This window comes from Scomber japonicus, chromosome 9, assembly GCF_027409825.1.
Source record: "Scomber japonicus isolate fScoJap1 chromosome 9, fScoJap1.pri, whole genome shotgun sequence".
In the NCBI taxonomy this organism is placed as follows: domain Eukaryota; kingdom Metazoa; phylum Chordata; class Actinopteri; order Scombriformes; family Scombridae; genus Scomber; species Scomber japonicus.
The window spans coordinates 1429481-1441980 of NC_070586.1; the positions used below are offsets into that span (position 1 = coordinate 1429481).

The 12500-nt window shown below is 47.1% G+C and overlaps 1 protein-coding gene across 1 annotated transcript in view; it reads right to left on the reverse strand.

Moving 5' to 3' along the window:
• qsox2 (quiescin Q6 sulfhydryl oxidase 2) overlaps positions 1–12500 on the reverse strand; it is a 24341-nt gene that overhangs the window by 6759 nt on the left and 5082 nt on the right. Inside the window, 5 exon segments of the mRNA XM_053324777.1 lie at positions 1–134; positions 666–723; positions 726–810; positions 1147–1237; positions 1866–1971. The exon segment at positions 1–134 is cut by the window's left edge and continues 22 nt beyond it. Coding sequence (XP_053180752.1) covers positions 1–134; positions 666–723; positions 726–810; positions 1147–1237; positions 1866–1971 — 474 coding nt within the window.

The window sequence follows — 12500 nt, forward strand, 5'->3', positions numbered from 1 at the left end:
CTGTGCTGTGTTTGTCCTGCAGCGCCACCATCTGGCCGTCACTGGAACTGCTGCTGCTGCTGGACCTGGACCGGCGCTGGACCCCCGGCAACGTCCTCAATAAGGAGGAGAAGAAGAAACGCAGCTTCTTCTGACTGAGAGAGAAGAAGAAGAAGAAGAAGAAGAAGAAGAAGAAGAAGAAGAAGAAGAAGAAGAAGAAGAAGAAGAAGAAGAAGAAGAAGAAGAAGAAGAAGAAGAAGAAGAAGAAGAAGAAGAAGAAGAAGAAGAAGAAGAAGAAGAAGAAGAAGAAGAAGAAGAAGAAGAAGAAGAAATGATGGGTAAAAAATAAAAACTACACATGCAGGTGTGTGTGTGTGTGTGTGTACTCACACATGCAGGTGTGTGTGTGTGTGTGCGTGTGTGTGTGTACTCACACGTGCAGGTGTGTGTGTGTGTGTGTGCGCGTGTGTGTACTCACACATGCAGGTGTGTGTGTGTGTGTGTGTACTCACACGTGCAGGTGTGTGTGTGTGTGTACTCACACATGCAGGTGTGTGTGTGTGTGTGTGCGTGTGTGTGTGTACTCACACGTGCAGGTGTGTGTGTGTGTGTGTGCGCGTGTGTGTACTCACACGTGCAGGTGTGTGTGTGTGTGTGTGTGTGTGTGCGTGTGTGTGTGTACTCACACGTGCAGGTGTGTGTGTGTGCCGTTGGGGTGCAGCAGGTAGATGGAGGGAAGGCTGTGATCTTCAGAGCGTCCAGCAGAGGGAGATCAGAGCTCAGAGCTCTCCTCACCTCAACACCCGAATACTGGAGCAGGTCCAAGATCACCTGAGAGAGAGAGAGAGAGAGAGAGAGAGAGAGAGAGAGAGAGAGAGAGAGAGAGAGAGAGAGAGAGAGAGGTAGAGGTAGAGAGAGAGAGGTAGAGAGAGAGAGAGAGAGAGAGAGAGAGAGAGAGAGAGAGAGAGAGAGACAGGTAGAGAGGTAGAGAGAGAGAGAGAGAGAGAGACAGGTAGAGAGAGAGAGAGAGAGAGAGAGAGAGAGAGAGAGAGAGAGAGAGAGAGAGAGAGACAGAGAGAGAGAGAGAGAGACAGAGAGAGAGGTAGAGAGAGGTTTAGTATAATATAAATGAAGCAGTCATGTGATCAGAGGATGAAAGTGTCTCACCTCTCGTCCAACATACGACTCCGGTTCCTCTACGATGACGGCGGTGTAGTGATCTGACCTTTGACCTAAGAGAGGGAGGAGCTGCACAGAGCTACACACACACACACACACACACACACACACACACACACACACACACACACACATACACACACACACACAGACAGAGACCACACACACACACACACACACACACACACACAGAGAGACAGACACACACACACACACACACACACACACACACACACACACACACACACACACACACACACATAACTTTGATTGACAGCTGAACAGAAACATCTTTGTGTCTTTGTCGTCATGGAAACTGCATCATTATGAAACAGGGATGTGATGGAGGCTCATGTTCTATCTACCAACTGGTTCTGTGTGGTCTGTGAGGTTCTGTGAGGTTCTATGTGGTTCTGAGGTTATGTGTGGTTCTGTGTGGTCTGTGAGGTTCTGTGTGGTCTGTGAGGTTCTGTGAGGTTCTGTGAGGTTCTGTGAGGTTCTGTGAGGTTCTATGTGGTTCTGAGGTTGTGTGTGGTTCTATGAGGTTCTGTGAGGTTCTATGTGGTTCTATGTGGTTCTGGAGGTTATGTGTGTTCTGTGTGGTCTGTGAGGTTCTGTGTGGTCTGTAAGGTTCTAGGTGGTTCTGTAAGGTTCTAGGTGGTTCTGTAAGGTTCTAGGTGGTTCTGGGTTCTATGTGGTTCTAGTACCTGTAGGGTTCCAGTGGAGGACAGTGATTAGGCCAGTCTAGTTTGGTGTGGTTCTGCAGGATGTTCACCATCAACTGTCTCACTGACTGGATCTCTCTGTCTGCACCTGGAGAGACAGACAGGTAGAGAGACAGACAGTTAGAGAGACAGACAGCAGGTAGAGAGACAGACAGGTAGAGAGAGAGACAGTTAGACAGGTAGAGAGACAGACAGGTAGAGAGACAGACAGGTAGAAAGAGAGACAGGTAGAGAGACAGACAGGTAGAGAGAGAGACAGTTAGACAGGTAGAGAGACAGACAGGTAGAAAGAGAGACAGACAGGTAGAGAGACAGACAGGTAGAGAGAGAGACAGTTAGACAGGTAGAGAGACAGACAGGTAGAAAGAGAGACAGACAGGTAGAGAGACAGACAGGTAGAGAGAGAGACAGACAGGTAGAGAGACAGACAGGTAGAGAGACAGACAGGTAGAGAGAGACAGGTAGAGAGAGAGACAGTTAGAGAGACAGACAGGTAGAGAGAGAGACAGACAGGTAGAGAGACAGACAGGTAGAGAGAGAGACAGACAGGTAGAGAGAGAGACAGACAGGTAGAGAGACAGACAGACAGGTAGAAAGAGAGACAGAGAGGTAGAGAGACAGAGAGGTAGAGAGACAGAGAGGTAGAGAGACAGTTAGAGAGAGAGAGACAGACAGTTAGAGAGAGACAGACAGGTAGACATATGGAGCTTTTCCACTAAACAGTTCTAGTTCTACTCGACTCGGTTCCTCTGCTCCTCCATCAGGGATAGTACCTGGTACCTGCTGCTCCATCAGGGATAGTACCTGGTACCTGCTGCTCCTCCATCAGGGATAGTACCTGGTACCTGCTCCTCCATCAGGGATAGTACCTGGTACCTGCTGCTCCATCAGGGATAGTACCTGGTACCTGCTGCTCCTCCATCAGGGATAGTACCTGGTACCTGCTCCTCCATCAGGGATAGTATAGTACCTGGTACCTGCTCCTCCATCAGGGATAGTACCTGGTACCTGCTGCTCCTCCATCAGGGATAGTACCTGGTACCTGCTCCTCCATCAGGGATAGTACCTGGTACCTGCTGCTCCATCAGGGATAGTACCTGGTACCTGCTCCTCCATCAGGGATAGTACCTGGTACCTGCTGCTCCTCCACCAGGGATAGTACCTGGTACCTGCTGCTCCATCAGGGATAGTACCTGGTACCTGCTGCTCCTCCATCAGGGATAGTACCTGGTACCTGCTCCTCCATCAGGGATAGTACCTGGTACCTGCTCCTCCATCAGGGATAGTACCTGGTACCTGCTCCTCCATCAGGGATAGTACCTGGTACCTGCTCCTCCATCAGGGATAGTACCTGGTACCTGCTCCTCCATCAGGGATAGTACCTGCTGCTCCATCAGGGATAGTACCTGGTACCTGCTCCTCCATCAGGGATAGTACCTGGTACCTGCTGCTCCTCCATCAGGGATAGTACCTGGTAGGGCTGGGTATCGGTACTCGATACCTTTCAGGTATCGACCGAAACAACCCAGTACCAAGTAGTATCGAAACTGCGGCTGTCAAACGAGGCCTGCAATCGGTTCTTTTTTATACCCAGATGTAGAGTGAAAAAAAGACTGTTTCTATGGTTTTGCTCGCAGCCAATCACCGTGGTTGTTCTTCGATTCAAAGCGCCGTCTGATTGGTCCACCACCGCAACAACAGTAGTTTGTAAGGCTGTAAAGCGGGAAGCTCGCGCTGCATCTGTTACGGAGTTAGCTGGTAAGCGTTCAAAGATGCCAGGAAAACGATCAAAAGTATGGCTATATTACACTTCTGTGTCTCCCGGTATAAGCAAATGCTTAAAATGCGGCAAGATGATTTCGGCGAAAACAGGAAATACAAGCAACATGATTAAGCACCTCATTAAACACGGAGAAAATTTGAGGGTGGAGAATTGTACCGTGTTTACAAAGCCCACTTCTTCAACGCCAGTGTCGTCGTCGTCGTCTCCTCAAAAGGACACAGCGCAACCGTCGATAACTTCAGGTAATATATACTCCTCATCCTTTGTGTGTTAAAACATTTATTAAGTAAAACGTTTTCAGTATGTTGTAGTAGGCAGCTTTGTGTACTAACGCTAGCTTGCTCGCTAATGTTTACGTAATAAGCAAGTTAGCACCCTACTCTCAGTCACGTCTATTAATGCTTTATTCAGTGGGTTAACTTACCGGTAGTTTAGCTTCTGTTGCAGCTATGTGTTTGGTTAATGTTAGCTCCCATACTTAATGTTAAGGTCCAACTACGTCTACTACCCCCACCACAACTGACGTGGCCAGAGCCCCTAGCAGCAGCCTTGATCGCACACCATTTACAATAGCTGCAAGATCGCTGATGACAAGGGAGAGGAAGGAGGAATGCCACAAAAAATTGACAGCATTTATTGTGAAGGGGCTTCAGCCATTTTCAACAGTGGAGTCACCTTGGTTTAGGTAAGCCAGCCAGTATAGATGTTTGTAGGCAGCTCAGCTCAGCTCACTCACTTATGCTCAGTAAATTGAAGTATTCAACAATTAATTCTTTGAGATGAGACATTTAAGATGTTCTGTGTCCTGTGTTTTACTTAGAGAGATGGTTGCTGCCCTTAACCCACGGTATCAACCACCATCAAGAGACATGCTCTCTAATACGTTGATACCAGCGTGGTACGCCATAGAGAGGGAGAGAGTGCAGGCAGAGTTGGAGGAGACTGAGCATGTGGCACTAACCTGTGATGGTTGGACCAGTGTAGCCCAAGATCACTACATTACAGTCACTGCCCACTTTTGTAAGGGAGGTCAGCTGCAAGAAAGGGTTCTCCACACTAGAGCTGTCTATGAGGCCCAGACAGGAGCATTTGTGGCAGAAGAGATACGTAACATCATGGCAGAATTTCATATTCAGGGAAAAGTGGTAGCATTAACAGTTGACAATGCTGCAAATATGCATGTGGCTGCTAGGAACCTGCAGATGGTCAAGATAGGCTGTTTTGCTCACTCTCTCAACCTTGCTGCTCAAAAGGTTTACACTGAACCAACAGTGTCGAAGTGGGCAGCAAGAATCCGGGCAGTGGTTGTGTGGCTGAGGAAGGCAAGCTTAGCCAAGCCAGTCATGAAGGAGAAACAACGCCTCTTAAGTATGTCTATTCCTCTATTGGCAGTATAAATGTTTCCAAAACTCTCAACATGTTAATGAAATGCATGCATTGTTTAATATGTTTTCAGATCTCCCACAGCATGCATTGGTGCTTGATGTGAGAACTAGGTGGAATACACTCTATCTTATGATGGAACGATTTATAGAGCAGTATTCAGCCATTCAGGCAGCATCTTTGGACCCCAGGCTCAGGAGGTCAATGGAAAGGGACAGGTAAGATTTGATGTGCATGACATTATGACTAGTCTGACATGGTATTTCTTTAATTTGATTTCTTCATTAAAACTGTTTTTATTTTGTGTGTGGTGGTTGTCTTCTTTTTTTCAGGCTGGAGAGAATTACTGAGCAGGACTTCAGGCGTGCAGAGGAGTTTGTGAGAGTGATGAGAATCCTCTACACCTCAACACTCTGTGTGTCCTCAGAAAGGACTCCTGCATGTGGCCAAATTCTGCCCATCCTGCAGAAGCTTGAGGGCCACTTCAAGGTTCAGGGTGCAGACTCCACCTTTAGTGCTGCCATTAAAAAAAGGGTGTGGGATGACCTTGCAAAGCGTTACACGGTATGTATTTTGTTGTTGTTGTTGTAGTAAATCACTAATAATATTTTATGAAAGGGTCTAACACTGGTACTGGCATATTATTTTTCTCCCCCAGGATGAAAACATCAGGATGTTCCTGGAAGAGGCCACATCACTGGACCCCAGGTTTAAGACCAAAATAGTAGATGCTGCCGTTTGGTCTAGGTTGGAGGGGAAGGCGTGCAGTGAAAACTCTGAACCGGTTTGTTTAATTTTGACTATTATTACTGTACTTTTTGGGATGAAGATGGATTATTGATGCCACACAGAATAGTGATATAAAACTGAATTTACACAGCATGCACTGGAAAATGAAGAGGGGATGGAGGAGGAAGAAGAGGATGAAGAAGCTGCATCAACGGACACAATACATGTAAGCTTTCCATAATACTTACCATTCGTTACTTACTCATCTTTTAAGTAGACAAACCTAAGCAGATTTCCTCTGGTTTATTCTCACTTGTTTTTGTTCTCTCTTAATTTTTACCTTGATACTTATCTTTATAGACTGCTGTGACTACGAGCCACTCCATGTCTGACTCTGCACTGGGGGAGCTGTTTGCTGAGGAGGACCTGGCCCTTAAAACCATCCAGGCAGCCACAGTCCTTGACCGGTCAGAGAAGGCACGGAAGGAGCTCGAATTATACAGAGCTTTACCTGCAGAGCTGACCACCACCAATCCTGCTGAGTGGTGGTGGGAGAGGAGAGGGACATTCCCCATTTTGTTTGACCAGGCCTGTAATTATACATGTGTGCAAGCATCATCCACTCCAACAGAGCGAATATGTTCAACTGCTGGAGACACAATCAGCCAGGAAAGGGCATGCCTTGCTCCAGAGAAGGCTGATATGTTAATCTTTCTTAAAAAGAACTGTTGAGGAGGGTTAGGACTGGTCAGTGGCTAGATTCTCAGTGTTTGTACAGGTATTCAATAAATAACGGGGAGGGGGGAGGGGGGAGGTTTGTTCTTTGTTTGTTTTGTCTCATTTTGGTTTTTGTTATGTTTCTGATGAAAAACCTCTGTAAAAATTGTGTTTAAAAAAAAAAAAAAAAAAAAAGTTATTCAATAAATAGCACTTTCAAAATGTATTTGTGTAAAAATCCTTTGAATGGGGAGGAATATTTACACAACTGATTGCTTTCTATTTGCATGATTAATATTGAGTAAAGTAAAAAAAAAAAAAAAGTATCAAATGAAGTACTCAGTTGGTATCGGTATCGTTTTAAGGGTACTGGTATCGGTACTGGTATCGAAAATTTTTAAACGATACCCAGCCTTAGTACCTGGTACCTGCTGCTCCTCCATCAGGGATAGTACCTGGTACCTGCTGCTCCTCAATCAGGGATAGTACCTGGTACCTGCTGCTCCATCAGGGATAGTACCTGGTACCTGCTCCTCCATCAGGGATAGTACCTGGTACCTGCTGCTCCATCAGGGATAGTACCTGCTGCTCCATCAGGGATAGTACCTGGTACCTGCTGCTCCATCAGGGATAGTACCTGGTACCTGCTGCTCCATCAGGGATAGTACCTGGTACCTGCTGCTCCATCAGGGATAGTACCTGGTACCTGCTGCTGCTCCATCAGGGATAGTACCTGGTACCTGCTCCTCCATCAGGGATAGTACCTGGTACCTGCTGCTCCTCCATCAGGGATAGTACCTGGTACCTGCTGCTCCATCAGGGATAGTACCTGGTACCTGCTGCTCCTCCATCAGGGATAGTACCTGGTACCTGCTGCTTCATCAGGGATAGTACCTGGTACCTGCTGCTGCTCCATCAGGGATAGTACCTGGTACCTGCTGCTCCTCCATCAGGGATAGTACCTGGTACCTGCTCCTCCATCAGGGATAGTACCTGGTACCTGCTGCTCCTCCATCAGGGATAGTACCTGGTACCTGCTCCTCCATCAGGGATAGTACCTGGTACCTGCTGCTCCATCAGGGATAGTACCTGGTACCTGCTGCTTCATCAGGGATAGTACCTGGTACCTGCTGCTCCTCCATCAGGGATAGTACCTGGTACCTGCTCCTCCATCAGGGATAGTACCTGGTACCTGCTGCTTCATCAGGGATAGTACCTGGTACCTGCTGCTCCTCCATCAGGGATAGTACCTGGTACCTGCTCCTCCATCAGGGATAGTACCTGGTACCTGCTCCTCCATCAGGGATAGTACCTGGTACCTGCTGCTCCTCCATCAGGGATAGTACCTGGTACCTGCTCCTCCATCAGGGATAGTACCTGGTACCTGCTGCTCCTCCATCAGGGATAGTACCTGGTACCTGCTGCTCCTTCATCAGGGATAGTACCTGGTACCTGCTGCTCCTCCATCAGGGATAGTACCTGGTACCTGCTCCTCCATCAGGGATAGTACTTGGTACCTGCTCCTCCATCAGGGATAGTACCTGGTACCTGCTCCTCCTCCATCAGGGATAGTACCTGGTACCTGCTGCTCCTCCATCAGGGATAGTACCTGGTACCTGCTGCTCCTCCATCAGGGATAGTACCTGGTACCTGCTGCTCCATCAGGGATAGTACCTGGTACCTGCTGCTCCATCAGGGATAGTACCTGGTACCTGCTCCTCCATCAGGGATAGTACCTGGTACCTGCTGCTGCTCCATCAGGGATAGTACCTGGTACCTGCTCCTCCATCAGGGATAGTACCTGGTACCTGCTCCTCCATCAGGGATAGTACCTGGTACCTGCTCCTCCATCAGGGATAGTACCTGGTACCTGCTGCTCCTCCATCAGGGATAGTACCTGGTACCTGCTGCTCCTCCATCAGGGATAGTACCTGGTACCTGCTGCTCCATCAGGGATAGTACCTGGTACCTGCTGCTCCTCCATCAGGGATAGTACCTGGTACCTGCTGCTCCATCAGGGATAGTACCTGGTACCTGCTGCTCCATCAGGGATAGTACCTGGTACCTGCTGCTCCATCAGGGATAGTACCTGGTACCTGCTCCTCCATCAGGGATAGTACCTGGTACCTGCTGCTCCATCAGGGATAGTACCTGGTACCTACTGCTCCTCCATCAGGGATAGTACCTGGTACCTGCTGCTCCATCAGGGATAGTACCTGGTACCTGCTCCTCCATCAGGGATAGTACCTGGTACCTGCTCCTCCATCAGGGATAGTACCTAGTACCTGCTCCTCCATCAGGGATAGTACCTGGTACCTGCTCCTCCATCAGGGATAGTACCTGGTACCTGCTCCTCCATCAGGGATAGTACCTGGTACCTGCTCCTCCATCAGGGATAGTACCTGGTACCTGCTGCTTCTTTAGTATCTGCTCTGCTGAGGTTCCAAACGAGCTGATACTCTCTGTTCAGACTGGGCCACATTAATGACCAATCTGACAGGTTGCCGTGGCAACGTCGTCGGAGCAGAGGCGTCATCTAGCGTGTATTGTGTGATGTCATATAACAGCGACAGCAACAACAAACCCCCGAGCTTCTCTTGAACGGAGTCATCTCCCCTAAGATTAAGAATATGGTCCTCCAGTGATATCACCTAGCAACAACTGGAATAAGTCCTCCAGTGATATCACCTAGCAACAACTGGAATAAGTCCTCCAGTGATATCACCTAGCAACAACTGGAATAAGTCCTCCAGTGATATCACCTAGCAACAACTGGAATAAGTCCTCCAGTGATATCACCTAGCAACAACAACTGGAATAAGTCCTCCAGTGATATCGCCTAGCAACAACAACTGGAATAAGTCCTCCAGTGATATCACCTAGCAACAACAACAGCTGGAATAAGTCCTCCAGTGATATCACCTAACAACAACAACTGGAATAAGTCCTCCAGTGATATCACCTAGCAACAACAACTGGAATAAGTCCTCCAGTGATATCACCTAGCAACAACAACTGCAATAAGTCCTCCAGTGATATCACCTAGCAACAACAACTGGAATAAGTCCTCCAGTGATATCGCCTAGCAACAACAACTGGAATTAAAACTGCAAGCAGTGATGAACGGGCCCTCGCGCCCCCATGCACCGCCCCGTACTCACATGTCGGTGCGTGCTGCAGTCACACGGAAGACACAGCGGGCACGTAGACGTCTTGGCACCTGGGCTTGTAATGAACATGGTGTGATGGGGCTAAGTCACATTGCATGTGTCCACTAGGTGGCGCTAGAGATCACCCACCAATTACATGTCATGTTGCAGTGTGTGATGTGGAGAACACATCCTCTAAATTTCATGTAAATCGGATAATGTTTGTCATATGAGGCTGACTTCCTGTGTCCAGTAGGTGGCGCTGTGTATATGAAGCTGTATTGATGCATAGATGTGTTCAGGGCGGGACCCTCTACATGTGTGATCAATTTGGTGTAGGTGGGACAATGTCTGTAGGAGTTATAAGGACTTCCTGCTTTATGGCGAAGCATCGAAATTGTTTGCACAGCCACGCCCAACAGGAAGAAGTCATAAAAAAGCTTTTGATAACTTGTCATCTCCAATGTCTCAAGATGAGTCTGTGCGAATGTGAAGTGGATGGGATGAAATCTCTAGGACTAGTGCATTCAAATATGAGGCCTGGAAATGACCAAAACACTCATCAAAATTGAGCATTTTTCCCAAGATGGCCGACTTCCTGTTGGTCTTAGGGTATGGGTCCAAATGGCATTTTTGTGCGTCTGGAGATGATACATAAACCTACCGAATTTCATTCTTCTATGTCAATGGGGAAGTCTGAGGTTCAATTTTGAAATATTCAAGGGGGCGCTATTGAGCCATTTAGTCACGGCCATCCCATTGAAGTATATAGGATGTTAAATGACCCCACTCCAGACGTGTGTGTTGAGTTTCGTTACCGTGGAGGCATCCTTTGCCCCTGAAAACTGTAATCGTATTTTCATGGCGTTGAATGTGTTGTCATGGCAACGGTATTTGATGATGGGTCACGAGTTGCAGAATGTAGCATCACCAAGGTCTTATGTCTCAGCTGAGTCAATTTCAGGTGGAAATACTTAAGATTATGGGAGTAATTAGTGAAAGAATGAAGCAAGTGACTTCCTGTTGCCAGTAGGGGGCGCTATGACTGTCACTAAATATGAGACTGTACATGTGTTCAGACGGGGACACTGTACAAGCATATTAAATTTGGAAAAGCTCAGACCATGTGGAGTCAAGTTATGAGGGTTTGAATTTTCATGGCGAAGGATCGAAATTCGCCACGTCACCACGGCAACCAGGAATGACGAGGGAAAAAACTTTTGATAACTTTTCATCTCCAATGTCTCAAGATGATCCTGTGTGAATTTGAAGTGGATGGGATGAAGATTATGGGAGTAATTAGTGAATGAATGAAGCAAGTGACTTCCTGTTGCCAGTAGGGGGCGCTATGACTGTCACTAAATATGAGACTGTACATGTGTTCAGAGCAGGACCCTGAACAGGCATCTGAAATTTGGAAAAGCTCAGACAATGTGGAGTCAAGTTATGAGGGTTTGAAATTTCATGGCGAAGCATCGAAATTCGCCGCATCACCACGGCAACCAGGAATGACGGGGGGAAAAAACTTTTGATAAATTTTCATCTCCAATGTCTCAAGATGACTCTGTGTGAATTTGAAGTGGATGGGAAGAAAACTCTAGGAGTAGTGCGTTCAAATATGATGCCACAATTTGCATTAAAATCAATAATTTGATTCAAAATGGCCGACTTCCTGTTGGTGTTAGGGTATGTGTCCAAGAGACTTTTTGGTGCGTCTTGACATGTTGAACATGTATACCAAGTTTCGTTTCTCTATGTCAATCTGTCACGAGGGGCTCGCTTTTATTGATTTTGTAGGGGGCGCTAGAGAGCCATTTTGGCACGCCCATTTGTGCAAACCATAAAATATCGAAATTTTCGCCGGGTCTGGCTTGCGTGCAAACTTTGGTGATTTTCGGGGCACGTTCAGGGGGGCAAAAAGGCCGTCGTCGTGCAAGAAAAAGAAAAATAATAATAATTAAAACTGCAAGCAGTGATGAACGGGCCCTCGCGTCCCCACGCATGTCGGGCTGCGGCTCGGTCGCAGAATGTAGCATCACCAAGGTCTTATGTCTCAGCTGAGTTAATTTCAGGTGTAAATACTTAAGATTATGGGAGTAATTAGTCAACGAATGAAGCAAGTGACTTCCTGTTGCCAGTAGGTGGCGCTATGACAGTCAGTAAATATGAGACTGTACATGTGTTCAGACCAGGACGCTGAACGAGCATATTAAATTTGGAAAAGCTCAGAGCATGTGGAGTGAAGTTATAAGGGTTTGAAATTTCATGGCGAGACATCGAAATTCGCCACTTCACCACTGCAACCAGGAATGACGGACGAAAAAGCTTTTGATAACTTTTCATCTCCGATGTCTCAAGATGACTCTGTGTGAATATGAAGTGGATGGGATGAAATCTCTAGGACTAGTTGGTTCAAATATGATGCGTGGAAATGACCAAAAAATGCACCAAAATATAGCATTTTTCCCAAGATGGCCGACTTCCTGTTGGACTTAGGGTATGGGTCCAAATGGCGTTTTTGTGCGTCTGGAGATGATACATAAACCTACCGAATTTCATTCTTCTATGTCAATCGGGAAGGCTGAGGTTCAATTTTGAAATATTCAAGGGGGCGCTATTGAGCCATTTTGTCACGCCCATCCCATTGAAGTATATAGGATGTTAAATTAACCCACTCCAGACGTGTGTGTTGAGTTTCGTTACCGTGGAGGCATCTTTTGTTTCAGAAAACTGTAATCGTATTTTCATGGCGTTGAATGCGTTGCCATGGCAACAGTATTTGATGATGGGTCACGAGTTGCAGAATGTGGCATCACCAAGGTCTTATGTCTCAGCTGAGTCAATTTCAGGTGTAAA